The 15,621-nt window shown below is 46.0% G+C and overlaps 1 protein-coding gene across 3 annotated transcripts in view; it reads left to right on the forward strand.

The window, feature by feature from the left end:
- Positions 1–1,139: 1,139 nt before the first annotated feature.
- The window catches only part of Dop2r (dopamine D2-like receptor), a 99,503-nt gene continuing 85,021 nt past the window's right edge, over positions 1,140–15,621 (forward strand). For all 3 annotated transcript variants that reach the window (XM_076906904.1, XM_076906905.1, XM_076906907.1), the window contains exon 1: positions 1,140–1,902. In XM_076906904.1, the coding sequence (XP_076763019.1) occupies positions 1,207–1,902 (696 nt within the window). In that variant the 5' untranslated portion in view covers positions 1,140–1,206. The remainder of the gene's footprint in view (positions 1,903–15,621) is intronic.

Consider the following 15,621-nt stretch of genomic DNA (forward strand, 5'->3'; position numbering starts at 1 on the left):
CAATACGATGGTAGTCGAGAAATTTACTGTTTAAAAGATTCGCGAGCCACGATACAGTCGAGTGGCCCAGCTAAGTGGTATGTAGAACAGGGAAACGGAAGGTCTCGAGGGTTAAGGCGATGATTTCTGTCCTTAAGAGGGTTTCTTCGCCACCCTCAGCTCCCTCGTTCTCGCCGTCTGGCCTGTATATATATCGAAATGCCAAGAGAAACGCTCTAATGTCTGTCCATCTGTCAATCCTCCCCTCCTCTCGTGCGCGTTGGCGATCCTTTCCGGTTCGTAAGAGGAAACCGCTTTCCCGTACAAGCTAAGCGAGCCCTGCTCGCCTCGAGAGGTGCCCCCGTGAGTTTTCTTTTAATTCTGAGATTGCGCCACGACATTCGTTTCGAACGGACGAACGCCATCGTGATTCATGCGACTTCCATCCTCGTTTTAAGAAGAGGATACGGATAAGCTCCCTCCATGGACGGTTCGTATAACGCGGGGAATCTCGCAACAGCGGGAGCAAAAGAACGCGATAACTCTCTTTCTCTGTTGTTTCGTTGTTTGAACGCTTAAAAAGCGAGCGTTTAACCGTTTTTACGTCTCGCGACGTTACGCGAAGCGGCCAGCGATAGTTTGCAAGGGCAACGAAAAATCCGCGACACGAGAGCTCGCTCCCCAAGGTAACTCTTTTGTTGCGCGAGCGAAACTCTTTCGTTACTCTCGCGTAACAGCTGCCCAGCCGCTAGTTTAATATTTAATCCGCTATCCAGTTCCAAGGCGCTTCTTCGGAACTCGTTACATCGCGTCAGTAACCGCGCCCCTCTACGATTACGTTTAATTAAACTTCTTCAACGCTCCCCCCCTGCTGCTCTGTTCCGATTTCATTTCCGTGTCGCGCTCGCGCGACGTGCTTCCAACCGCGAGAATAAAATAGCCGCGTGCCAATACCCGTGGAACGAACAGAGGAAGTCGTAATGACCAGGTCTATTTTTCCATTACAGAGTTCCTCGAGGGATTCCTCTGACACGCGTCTGAAGGTGATACACAGACGCCTCGTTCCTCGCGTGCACGGAAGACCAAGAGGCACCACGTCGCGCGTGGAACGCCCTCAAGGGTGAACGCGAACGCCAAAAGAAGAATGCCAGACGAAGGAAAAGAACTGCGACCAACGCGTCTCCAGATCTCGTGATTCGCGAACGGTGCACAGGGAACCAGTTGGCAATGGGGACGAAGACGAGCGACGAGTCGTTGGTCAGGTCCATCGTGAGGAACCTGACGTTGGACCACACGCGACAACCGCTCGAGCTGTTCGCCAGCGACGCGACCAAGGACACCGTGGCCGTCGACGAGGAGGCGATCCTGAACGACGCTTTCTCGAACAGCAAGGACGCGTCGACCAGTGGCATCGAGCTGGGTTGGTTCAACGACTCGACGACGATCGGATCGACATCCTCCGGTTCTCCGTTCACCGACCCCTCCCCGTCCTTCTCGTCATCGACCAGCCACGACAATTACACTGGCATATCGGACCTGTTCGTATTCGAGGATCTGAACGATTACATCAATCGACTGAACTACAGCGCTTTCGTTAATCTGACGGCCTACTACGACGACGGGGTTAACTTGAATTTGAACGGAAGCGTGAATTGTACGTCTTCGATAGTCGCAGGCACTGTGTCTGGTGTCGTCAGACCCGGAGAGTGCGGGACGACAAACGTCGACGAGAAAACGAACAGCTGGTGGGCTCTGATCCTGGTGATCGTGCCTTGTTTAACGCTGTTTGGAAATGTGCTGGTTATCCTAGCCGTGGTTCGAGAGAGGGCGCTGCAGACAGTCACGAACTACTTCATCGTGAGCTTGGCTGTCGCCGATCTGTTGGTCGCTGTGCTCGTCATGCCGTTTGCTGTTTACGTTTTGGTGAGTCTGCTTCCTGTCTTTTGTTCCTCGACAGAGTCGTCGTTAAACCAGTGAAACGATTCGATCGATTGTTAAAGGGTTTATTAACTCGACGATCGATTCTTTCTGTAGCGTGACAACGTGTCGCGCTTTTTAACATGGCTATCTTCCTTCGTCTTGGTCCTTTTTCGCTCTTCCGATCGTCAGAGGTCTCGCAATGTGAAAGCATACTTCATTTACCATTTAACTGTAGTATCGCGGACCACGCTCGTGCAGTACGTTCCTGTATTAATTACGCACCCTTTGTCGGGAGAAAAAGTACATTCCAGTGCCGACTAATTATCCAGACATGCTTAATGAAAACTAGTTTGAAATACGAATTTCATTCAGCTATTCGGAACTGTACTTCTGTCAGTGATTAAATGTTAGGCGGCGTTTTTAGACTCGCAGTTGGCCAGCTATACTTTCATCGCGATCTGTTACAGGGTATTTCGTAAAGTATGGATGTATTTCTGGTATCGTGGACGTATATGACTCGCGTCAACTTTTTCATGGGACGTTCGTTGCTTGAAAAATTCATTCGCACTTATGGCGGGACGAGACAGACGTACAAAGTAATTTGCCTGGAAATTGGCCACCGTCTCGATCCTCTTATCGAGAGGCTGGCAAATTGTTCGCGGCTCTCCAGGTGTCGAACGAACGATGATTTTGTTCAGGTCGCGACGTTTCATGCGCGAACACCAAGGATTAGTTAATTAAAGCAAGTTCGAGTTATTCTTCGAGTGATGGCTTCCCAATCCTCTGATAGCGGATGACCTACTTCCGCTTGAAACGCTACCGCGCTGGGTGTTATAGCGCGGATGTCGAATGGGCTCTACCAGCGCTGGCATTCTTTTACGCGTCCAGTATTTATTTAATAGCGCATTTTATTTACGCCTGGGAATATAAATTTCAATCGTACGCGCTGGAATTTATATCCGACGGATTTATCTCGCTTCATTGTAGAACAATGCCAATGCTTAACGCGCGTAACTGCTACGATCCCGCATTTGTACTTATCAATACACTCTCCGCTATAATGTCGGTTGGTAACAGGATCATTGAATCGCTTGCAAATTTACGGCTCCGTTAAGTAATTATCAAGGGGTTTCGTATATTTTTCTGCCTCTTCCAACGGCCACAATGCCAGCGAATTTGCGTTGCTTGTGTTATTCCGTCTCGATCAAACTACCGCGCGACGAAATTAATAATAGCCGGTAACAACAACAATGGCGCGGAATAATTACGCGGGCACAATTTTATGCGACTCTCCGTTTAGAACTTTCTAATTAGTTGCGACGATTAAAGAGCGCGCGCGCTGAAACATCGAGGGTGGGCGATTCGTCGAGATGAACGCGTATCGAGAACTTTTTTTCACGACGGAAGATAATAATTCTGCGAGCGTCGAGGTGGGGATAAGTTTTAGGGGAACGGGAAGAGGAAATTTCGAGTCGAGGGATCGTAAAAATGTAGCGAAGGTCGAATTTTCGGGCTACGGAGTTTATTCGTATTCCGCACGCCTCACCTACTTTCCCCGAAACTTTTATCCGAGCCATCCGAAAGCGATGGCTGGGTGAAAATTTTTGGTAACGTTTCGATTTATTCGCGCAACCACGGTCCTTCCTGGAATAGTCTCTGGATATTGCAATCTAGCCGTCGACAACTTCCTTTTCTTTCGTTAACGACTTTTAAATTAATCGTATAAATAGCATAAATGCGTTGGTACTCGATTTTTCTCACTCTGTTCGTCCCTTTCTTTGGACGATCCGTGAAATGGCACCTTTCAATTATCATGAGCCATCCGAAAGCGATGGCTGCGTGAAAATTTTTGGTATCGTTTCGATATATTTGCAATCTAGTCGTCGACAACTTCCTTTTTTTCATTGAGGATATTTCAATTAATCGTGTAAGTCGCATAAATGCGTTGGTACCCCATCTCTCTCTCTCTCTGTTGGTCCCTTTTTTTTGGACGATCTGTGAAATGACACCTCTTAATCATCAGGAGTCATTCGAAAGCGATGGCTGGGTGAAAATTTTTGGTAACGTTTCGATATATTTGCAATCTAGTCGTCAATATTTTCCTTTTTTTTCATTGACGACGTTTCAATTAATCGTGTAAGTCGCATAAATGCGTTGGTACCCGATCTCTCTTTCTCTCTCTCTCTCATTTTGTCCCTTTCTTTGGACGATCGGTGAAATGACACCCCCCAATTATCACGCGACGGCGATATAGTTTCGCGTGCGAGAAGGTCGCGCCGCGTGCGCATTATTCGAATCGTTTTGTAAGCGAAATGCATATGCAGATTGAAGTAGTAATTATACACGTACGGTTTCCCTTCGTTTATACTAATTAACCTTTCGTTAGAGCAATGGCGGCGTGTAGTTTATAGGGGGGGGGGGGGGGGGGGGGGAGCGAGCATAATTTATTCCACGCGACCGACATGAAACCTAATGGCCGTTAAAGATGTACCCCCTGAAATATGCATGAGTGCCTCTCTCGAATTGAACTGAAACGAAAGCAAGAGTCACGAGCTAATTGGCAACAAAATCGTTCCTGTTACAAGATTTTCATACACTCGAGTACACGATGAAAGCTTGTCAATCGGTAAAACGTAACTTTTCTTCTTACTCTGAGCACTAAAAACAATTCTGGATCAACGATTTCGAGTCTTCGTGGAAAACAAACGATTATGTCTCACATAATTTCGTCTCTACCTTATTCTTGTCGTTAAGTTCGCGGTTTCTTTTCGACGACGAGGCAACTGATATCGCGTAAGGGCACGGCACTTTCCATCCCCTATCGAGATGATAAAACCGAGACGTCCCGCGCTGGATATTAACACGACGCAGCATACTAAAATCCCTCGTCGACCGCTTAAACGATCGTTCGCGAGTTTCACATTAAACGGTTTAGCGACGCGTGTGTGCGCGCGCGCGAGCGCACGCTCTCGCCTGTAATGCGTCGCAACGATAATGTCGCGACGTGAGTGTCGTGCCACGATCGAAGCACTTTAGTCGGGCGTCACCGTGAACCCGCGTTCCGCAGTTCACCCCTTCGCCAAATATGGGAAACTGTTCACTGTTACGACGCGTCGTAACGCACAGCGTTCTCAAATTATCCAGTCGCCTAATTAGCGATATTCGTTCTGCTTCCATTTTCGTTCAAAGAGAAACTTCGAGGGTGGTGTAACTCGCGAGTAATCCGCGTCTAGCGGGCTTCCAACAGAATTGAGCACAGCGATTTCTTCAAACGATATTGTCGCCAGCAAGAATTCACATCTTCCTGAAAACGAATTAATTAATTAGTAACCAGATAAAACGTAGCATAAATAAGAAATGGAAATTTTTCTCAGACAATTTAGTTCGTTGTTGGTCATTTTCTATGCTGTCATCGTTTGCTTCGTCACTTCCTCCAACGATACTTTATATCCTCGCAATTTCTCGTTCAATTTCCTCGATCGTTAACGTTTATTTTTCATCGTTACGAACGTAACGTAGCAAGTGTAATTAATAAGCAGAATATCTTGTCAGCGGGACATTATGCAAGCATTCTCTTTTATTATTTCCACTCTGTGAACACGCTGGGGTGCAGTTTGATCGTTACAGTTTAGTGCGCCCTTATGTCACCGTGTAGGCGATAAACTTAGCCGCGTTCCACGGTTACGTTGACTCGCCACGCGAGATTTCCGGTCCGCGTCATCCTGTTATTATTGCATTTTTTCAAGATACGAAAGGAGCAGCTGCGCGGTACGATTCAACAGCCTGTATCTTCGCTGGCCACGCTCAGTAGCCGAGCCACCCTGCCGTAAATCTAGCCACGAATTTATGTAGGTCGACATTCGTTCGCTCTTAGCGATATATTTACAACCTGTGTCTCGTTTTTTGCCCAGTCACGACGCAGAGATACGCTCGACGCGCTGGACGTCGATTTTAATTGAAATCTAAATTAACCAATTTGGTTTACGACGCCCCCTCGCGCGTCCACTCTTATTCCAGCCGTGTTACGCGACGTTATCGATATTCCATTCGATTTTCAAGACGGAGACCATCTCCATTTGCCAGTAAAAAAGCGTAGAAAAAAGACCAGAGGACTTGGAGAACGAGGGAGACGATAAAACGACGCGTTGAAGAAAAATCGATCGGGCGTACGCTACGTTTGCAACCCCTTTCTCGTTGCGTCTGGTAGTCTCCCTCCCTCCTTCGAGGACTTCGCAGTCCTCGTTCGTCCTTCGTCAGCGCGATCGACGCGCCCGTGATCTACGAGAACGTTTCAGGTGCTCGATCAGCGACGATCGAGCGAGGAATCCGCGGCAAGTTATTACAGCGTGGAAGACCGCGTCGAATAGCGGCAAGAAAATTGTGAGGGATGACGACGGGGGCTGGCGAAGAGCAGGGGTGAGCAGAGATGAAATAGCCAGAGGTGGGTCTCCACCTTTAGAAGGGGGATGCTGGCGTGACCGCGAGCAATTTCAGCCCGTTTTCCACCGCGTGCCACCCTAATCCTTTCGAATCGAAGGTAACCTCACCACTCACCCGTTTTACGGAGTGGAATAACACGGTAGATCGCCAGTTAGGACAAGGTCTATGCTAATAACATAGATCGCTTCATCGCATGCATGCTTATTACTTAGCCAACTCGATCTGGCTCTGATTCGAGCCTGTGTCTACCGTTGCAAGGGTTAAACCTACTCGCGGTGCCTTCGATATGAATATTAATGCTCGTGCCGAAGGAACCAGCCACTTTTCTTCTTAGAATAGAACGCGAATATGCCGGGGTTACGTTCGTGAAATCGCTTTGGCCTTGTCGACTCTTCCAAACAGGAATTATCTCTTTCTCACGGTCGTTTTCTTCCGTCACATCCGCCTCTAAATTCTCCAACAGTCTATTCTCGTTGTCTCTCGAAGCTGACCAAGTCCTGGCTACAGACGCGAGCGATAAATGTTCGACAAAGCGAAGGCGACCGATGCGGACACGCGGACGCAAGAAACAAAAGAGAAAGAGCAAACAGTCGCCACGGACAAGCAGTCGTTTCGTTTATTCAATCGAACACCCTCCACGTGAAACACTGAACGTTAGGGAATGGCTCGATTCGAACGCGATCGTTTCGCGTTACCGCGTTCATAGCGATCTCGAGATCGACCGTGGGCGACGCGTACGCGCGATAAAACCGTGCACGGTGTTAGAGAATTCTACACAAGCGAGTACGAATCACCATCGAAACGCGAACAAGCGCCAGGGTGCATGGCGAATGGAATGAAATCGCCAAGGCAGTACGAATTTAGTTAGTTCGACGCGTAAAAAAATTTTGGCCACCAGAGTTTACGACGCGCACTTACTCGCGACTACAATTATTCACGAACGTAGTCTCATCAAGCCACGCAGTTACTACGCTGGTTAAAGGAATCTCAACCGAGGATCGTATCCTTGGGACATTAAAAAATTTCATAAAAACGCTCGCACTCATCGTAGCGAGTCTGTGACGTTCGAGGGAATTTAAAATTCCACAGTGCACGATAACGCGTCCGCGATAAATCACTGCGGCTCGTATATAAACCGTGTTCCGTAGGGCTAAACCCTCGACGTCGCGCGCAGTGTGTGCGCGTCGAGGCATTCACGGCCGCGAACTCGACGAGGCTCGCCACTCCTTTCAACGGTATTTTCAAGCCGCGCGAAATACGTCGACATCTTGCGCGACGTTCCACGTAACCGCCATAATTTTCGAGCACTCGCGGCCCATTCATAATTCCCTTTGCAGGCTTTATTTCGCGCTTTCGTCCGCGGGAGCGTGGCCGCCCGCTGAGAGGGCACGCGAAATGGGGGTGCACAGGCGACGACGACGCTTGTCGCGCGACGCGCACCCTAACGCGGCGTGTCCCGTCTTCCGTATGATAGTTCGCTCGAGCGTGAAACGCTTGATCCCCTGGCTGGAGTGAAACAACGGGGTTAAATACGGCTGCGAAACCGAGGAGGAGCCTTCGAAGCCCGTTTTCCGCTGAATTTCCCTTTCCTTCATTGTACGTTGTAACTTCAAATTAGCCGAAAATGAAGTTTCTCTATTGAGAATCGTTTGTAATTTGAGGAGACTCGTGAGAGAGAGAAATACGAATAAACGTTTAAAGAATATGTGTTTTGAAACGTTGCGCGAAACCGAGGAGGAGGCTTCGAAGCTCGTTTTTCGCTGAATTTCCCTTTCCTTCATTGTACGTTGTAACTTTAAATTAGCCGAAAATGAAGTTTCTCAATTGAGAATCGTTGATCGTATGTAATTGTTTGTAATTTAACACTTTGACGTAAATAACGTTGTTTTTTTTTCGCTTCGAAACATTTGAATATCTAGAGACAAATGATTGCTATAACAGTCGTACCAAAAGTTTGGTCCATTTCAGTTCACGCAGTCGAAAGATGATTCTGTGAAGACTAACCATTTATTCTGTAGTTTTTCATGAATTAAGTGAATACAATGAATTAGTAAAGCAAATGCCATATAGTCGTCACGACGGTTATAGCCGTCATTTGCTTCGAGAACAGAAAAAATGACATGCTGAGCAAATGACGGTTATAGTCGTCGAAAGTTTTTTGTGGGAAAAACTGTGGCAAAATGTGATAATTTTCGCTTCCAAACAATAATCGAAAAAAAAAATGTGTTTCTGAGAGCGATCGTATGGTCAGAAATGTGCGTCAAAGTGTTAAGGAATATGTGTTCTGAAACGTTGCTGAGGTATTGTCTGAAAATGTCATCATTGAAATAGTTGGCTGCTCTTGGATAAAGTGTACGCGTATAAATGTCCAATTGGCCCCGTGACATTTGCATTCTTATGGACCTCTTCGAATTCCAATGTGTCTATGTATCTGTCTCGTTGAATCGAGACATTGGTACTCGTTGTAAATTGTCCATCGAACGGAATGTGTCGCAACGATCGGTTGGTTTCAAACGAATGATTATGTCGAGTGGAGGATCGTTGGTGAAAATCGGATAAGTGATTAGAGGAAAAAACTTTGGCAGCGGGCGGATCGTAAATTTAGCATGTCGAAACTTCACTTTCCATACGCGACACCGCTGAAAGCCAATGGCAATATATAAAGCGAATGGATCGACGTTAGCTTGTTGGAGTGTTCATTTTTCATCTGCGTTTAGATGCGAACCGATAGATTCCCAATCGTTCCAGAGAACGTACGAAGGAAGGAAGAAACGTCGGGACACGGAGGAAGCTCTGGTCTTCCAGTGTCACCGGGCATATTCGTCAGGCTTTCGAGGTCAGCACTGAGAGACCAAGCTGAATAATGTCTTTCGTAATGCAATTATTTCACGTAGCCTTGACGTATCCTACGTTCGTTTTTACGATCGAGCTTTGCTGACGCGACAGTATATCTTCCTTGACTTTAATCAGCAATTTTTGTGTTCTCCATTCGTCGTCTCATTTGTCTCTCATTTTGGCTTATAAACTGAAGTCTGAAATAATCTTCCAGGGAAATTTAACCCATTATGGACCAAATTTTTGTTTCAAATCCAAGAAAATTGTAGGAACAAACAATCAGAAATTACAAACCTATATATGTAAATGAAAACAAATATTTTTAAACAATTTTATTGCCATATATTCACTTTGTGACTTTAAAATTACACAGGCCTATAAAGTTTCAATTATTTCGTAAAAATGTGGATAAATTAAAATGTGACCTGAAAGTTACATGGACCCATAAAGGGTTAAATTTCACGATGGGTCAGAAATGAAGAAACCCCTTAAAGAAATGGCCCCTGGTGTAAATAAATGTTCCCAAGGAAAAGCGATTACGACGAGGGCAGTCTACTCGACCAGAATTCTATCGATCATTCGCAAAAAAACCTACCCTTTTCCTGGACCATGTTTTTGGAACCGTGCGTAATGGAGGTACTTCTTTTTTTCACATGTTAAGTGGATAACGCTGTGCGCGCGCGCTGGTATTATTTTTCTTGGACGAAAGAGGAGTGCAAATAATCCGTCCTGATTGTGGCACGAAAATCGTATTCGCTCTAACGTGACCCAGAAAAGTGCTAATCGAGTGAAAAGTTCTATAAATCGTCGGGTATAGTGGGTACGCGACTTTTTAAATTAATACCCCCAGTTCGTTCCGATAAGTGATCGATTAATGCAATAAAGTAATCCCTCGTCTCGCCGCAGAATACCTCGGTCAGTGCGATCGAAGCGGCGTTTAATATCGAGTCTGGAATTCGAAAGTCCTCTGAATGGTGTCTAAAATTGCGGACGGAATATAAACTCGAACTGAATTTAATATCGAACGCGAACAATTGATTATCGAGGGTCGCGTTCAGTTTCGAAACAAGATTCTGATCAGATCCATGGGTTCGGATTCACGCGCGTACGTCCCTGTCGACGAAAAATGTTCGTATTTTAAGTGATTCGTGGTAGGCGGGTAAATAGCGTACTTCTTGGTGATTGGGTTGGAAGGCGGGGCTTAGAAAATTTGGTACCGCTGGAGGCGGATCAGGAAGGATTGGAAAATAATGAGAGATAGAAGGGGTGAAAAGGGTAACGAATGTCAGCTACTTACAGATTCGCGGGACTCCAATTCTTACTCTCGTGGAATCGACACAACGTTAAATCAAACTGTGGTTCATCCTCTAATCACGAGAAGCGTGAAATAATTTATCTAACGTTTAATTGGTTCGAAGATGACAGTATAGCAATTACAATGCATAGAAATATTTTATATGGAACGTTAGATGCACGAAAAGTGCGTAGAGACAATCTGAAAGGTGCCACGCGATTAACGTCTGATCAATGAGAAACGTTGCTACTGGCGAACCACTGTGACTCAGTGGCAGTAGTCGAAGTCAATGTATGGCGAAACGTTGCAACGCTGAACAATGTGACAGCGATCGCGTTTCCAACGATTCGCGACCAGGAAACTCCTGGTGATTTTTTTCACTTTGCCAAGTGTCATATACAACGGTTCAGTCCGTAAACTTTTTCGACGAAATAAATCAAGGCTTCGCACCCTGAGCGTTAACTGGAGAAATTTCAGTGCGACGGAATCGATGAAGGAAATAGTTGAATCTTTTTTTTATCAAATCGAGCGGATTTAATGGTAGTTAGTTAACTTTTATTTCACTATGAACGCGAATCTTGACGAGTTAATTAATAGAAAACTGCATTATTTTCTATAATCGCAGACATTGACTGTAATTAATTAAAAATTCGTATACCACGTGCGAGTAAACGCAATCAGTGGTAAATCATTGGCAGAATAAGGGCATCGAAGGCGCGTAGCGTGGGTTATTCGATGTCCAGAAGACCATCGGGTAATTAACGCAACAGGGAACGGACAAAGGACAGCGCGTAAAACGTTGAAATTGACAATCGCGCGCGGTGCACACGCGAAATGTAACGTCCACGATAAAGCGTTCATCGACGATAAAATATTTGCGTAGAACCGATACTCTCTGCAAAGAATGACGTTATCAAGGCTTTGTGTCGTTGGCGAGAGAGTCTGCTCGTGTCACTGTGCTTCGCTGCCCCGAGGCGTATCTGCGATCTGACATACGACTGTCGCGATCTGGTCTCGACGCGAAAATAATAAAGACTCGATTGAAAAACATTAGAATCGTCGTGCAAAGGAAGGTAACCGTTCGCAAGTTGGCGATCAAAGTTGGTCTCGTTTAAAGTTTCGTGTAGCGAGCAGCTCTTGGGAGGAAATAGAAGGAGCAGATGGTTGAACGGGGTCTGAACCTTTTCTACCCGAAGTATTTCTGCCCTCGCAATTACAGCACGTCCATTTGTCAATCTCCCCATGAACGATCTCACCGTCAATTGACGAGGCGTCTGCGGAGCGAGTAATTTCCCAGAAAATTTCCTCGTCACATTTAGAATCGCATTTACCTCCCTCGTCGAACGAAAGAGGTGTGTCTTATGCAAAAACTCCGCTCCGCCCCGGGAACGATCGCAGTGCTGTTAACGGTGCAATTTTGTTTCCGCGACTGGCACGATCAGAGGGCCCGGAAGCACGCTACAAATTGTAATCTTTCCCGTTCTGCGGATTAATTTCTATCCGTTTAGCCGCAGCAGCGTTTAAACGGCGGGTGCTCGTTGATTGGCGGCGACGAAGAAAGCTTACGCGAGAAGCTCGTCCCTAATCCGCGCCACGACGAACGTCCACTTTCTTCGTAACAATTTTCTGATTGGCATCGAGCTTTAAAGTGAAAAATATGATGAAATCGAAACGAGCAACACCGTGGAGACTCGATTAAGAAACGGTCGACGATAATGTTCAACGAAGTCGTTGGTGGCGATTTAAAACCCTCGACTTTCAACCACACTTGTAGCAACAGACTGCTTTACTAGTATTACAGTGCAGGCTTAATCGATTTTAGTCGGTTTCTCGATTTCTACGGTGTTATCGAGCGGAACTTTCGATCGAGGGGGATCGTTGGTAATGATCGAGCAACTAAACGTTCCCGTTATAAAATTGGCCAAGCAGAAACAATTTGCTGGTATTTGGTGCCAGCTGAATCCCTCGATCGATCGTAAATTATTTGAATCGATGCGTTGGGTGAGAGATTGCCAATCCCCATGACACGTTTCCTCCGAAATCGACTTCCATTGTCTATCCTTCTACCCTATAGCGGAGGCAAATGTTCCTTGGCCTCGAGCACCATTCAGATAGCAGTTTCTTAGTTGATAACTGGAAATTGTGTCCTCGCAGAGCACTGAATATCGTATCTACGAGCATTGCTAACACGAATTGCTGAAAAAATACAAGAATGCAATATTGTTATCCAGTAGTGACTAGTGACAGTCGATGGCAACAATAATTGAATATCGTATTTACAAGCATTAGTAATATAAACAGCTGAAAAAAATGTAAGAATACGATATTGTTATCGAGTCGATGCAACAATATTTTTAGATATAAAATGTGAGTCGATTGTACACCGATTTTTCGACGAGAACAGTCGAGATAGCGATTCAAGGCGAGAGAATGCGAGAGTTGAATGGCCATAGGAAGAGAGGTTTAGCATGAAGCGACCGAGGGCGTAATAAGGTAGCGGCAGTAATCAAAGCTGCTGGCGGGAATCTATTACCGGCGTTATAGGTCTCTCAGCGATCAATGATTACGAGCACATCTGCTAGCTGTTGTAATATCGATATTGTACCTGTGAATCATACAGGGTTAAGTAATTTAAGCGATACAGGTATATACGATCGTGCCATTTACAAGTTCGATTAAATTTGTTTCAGCCAAATTGATATTGTCGCGCTGCGAAATTTCGATCGCTAAAATCGCACGAATATTCGATCGATCCAGAGACGAGAGGATTCTTTCGCAATCGCATCATCCGCTATTCGAACAGCGACTATTCTTTCGTTTCAACAGCCAGGAAAACTTTCCGCGACGGGCCACGCGTTTTTACAGACGACGGTTATGGAAACAGATTTTTTTCTCTTCTCGAAACTTTACTATTTATGAACGACACTTGGATTTGCACTGTCTCGCACGCGTGATTTTCCACAGCTATTTATCCTTGTGCCAGCAGACTATTTTCCTCTTTTTCTCCCTCTTTCTCTCTGTTTTTCCACCCCTTCTGTCGAGGCATTCTTGGAAAAGTGCCTTTGGCACGCACTAGTAATCAGTGCACTCTTTTATCGCCCTGGTTCAAGTTTACACGTTTATCGCTCCAGCTTGAACACTCTTGGACTTTCCATACTTCTCTCACCGCGAGAGAACGTTTAATTCCGTCGTTGTTTATCCTTATCGTTACCCTTCTGTCCTTTTCATCCATAAAATGCATGTATATCTGTTATTAATCGTAAAAAACACCAAATATCTATATATTATATACGAATCGTCTGCCAAATGATCTAGTTTTACTCTCAGTCACAGAATCAAACTCGTTTCTTTCGGTTCAACTTGCATCAGACGTGACTTCTTGACCCTTTCAACTCGAAATCTCATACCACGTGAATTCTGGTTGACGCGTCGGTTTTTAGATGTTTTACTCTTAGCCTGGTTCTCTGACAACCTGTTCCGGGTACTTTGATGTTTATTCTGCGGCAGAAAGAATGTGGAAAGACTGTGGGCATTTCGCGTCGTCTGTTCGAGACTTCAATTTGCGGGGCGCGGCCAGTTTCACCACCGCTCGCGCAAACTTGCTCTTTGTCGCCGGTCGAGAAGCTCGATTTCTTCGAGCTCGACAAGTTTCCTCGATGGAGCGCCCCGTGCAACGTGTCTTCGAAACTTTGGGGTAAACACGCGTCAGGAACACGCGTCAGAAAATATTTCCTTTTGAAACTATGATTCTCGAGCCCTCGTGGCGCACCTCGAAACAACCCCTGCGCGGTCTTTCGATCGTTTCTTGGCTTATTAGGAAAATCAGCCGGATCGTCGATGCCTGGCGAAATATCGAGGCGCGTTTTGGCCGCTGCTCAAGTCAAACGAAACGATAACGATGTCCCCTGTGCTAGGTTGGATCGTGGGCAGCCGCGAAACTGGGTCAGAGCGGAGACTGAAATATCATCGTCGAGCCAGCTCTTTTTTCCCTGCTCGCTGGTGCTTATTAAGATAACTTTCGATTACGATTGTGTCGCACCGTCGATAGCCGTGAATGTAATCACGATCACGGCTGGAATATCCCCGTTCGCGTTAATCTATCCGCTCGCCCCGTTGTAATGCTCAGGTTACGCACTAGAAACGCGCGATCGAGGGGATTTAGCGTATTCAGCGATCCTGGCGCCATCGATCTCGACGTACGGAACCGTGTAATGGAAAGAGAAACGCGATTACCCGATACCATTGCCATTTCCTACCTCCCGCTGTCTGTTTCGGATATAAAGTACAACGATATTGGAAACGAAAATACTTGCGAACATTTTTTCACGCCGACCAGACACTGAAGAGCGCATGAAATTGGAAACGTTTATCGCCTGGGGTGTTATTTAGAGTTTTTGACAGCGAACCAGTTTCGAGGGAACCGGACATTTAGACGTCTCGTTCGAGCGCGTTTATTAAATTTATGTATCTGCTTTACTATTTATGTCCCTTCGTATTTTATTCATCCTTGCGACCCCGTGGCTGTCAGGACTCGCGAGGCAGTAAACCATCACTTATTCACGTTCGACGTTCCTTCGAAGAGTAAGTAAGTTAGCTTTTCTGCTTATTGTTAGTCGACGACACGTGGTGAAACGTGGTTTGGTAGTAAAACGAAGGGACCGCGCGCAGCTTAATCCGTGCCCGCTAAAAGGGATGCAAATGGCTCGGACACGGGATTTCCACTTTCCTTCGTATTGTTTGCGCCAAAACACATCCCCATTTCGCGTAACCCGATCAAGGACTGGTTCGAAGCAGAAAACAATGTCTTGACAAAAACAGGTGGCCTACTTCTAAACTGTTACTACTGGCTATTTCGTTATTGTCCCTCTCTCTCTCTGTCTCTGTCCACGTCATCCCCTTCTGGGTAGTTCGTTCTCGAGCACGTTAAAAATACGGCTGATTAGACGTGCTCACGATTTGCAAGGCTCACGATGATTTAATTATCGACCTCGTAGACGCAGAGGGAAAGTTGAATTTCGTACCTGAGGCAACTAATATTTTTCCACCCCCGAAAGTCGATAAACCGTCGCGCCGTCACGCTGAAAAATAGAAAATGAACGGTTATGCCTCGATATCGGGTGTGCGCGGGCACTGCCTCGTATTTAATGCTCGTA

Source organism: Xylocopa sonorina, chromosome 15 (assembly GCF_050948175.1).
Source record: "Xylocopa sonorina isolate GNS202 chromosome 15, iyXylSono1_principal, whole genome shotgun sequence".
Lineage (NCBI taxonomy): Eukaryota > Metazoa > Arthropoda > Insecta > Hymenoptera > Apidae > Xylocopa > Xylocopa sonorina.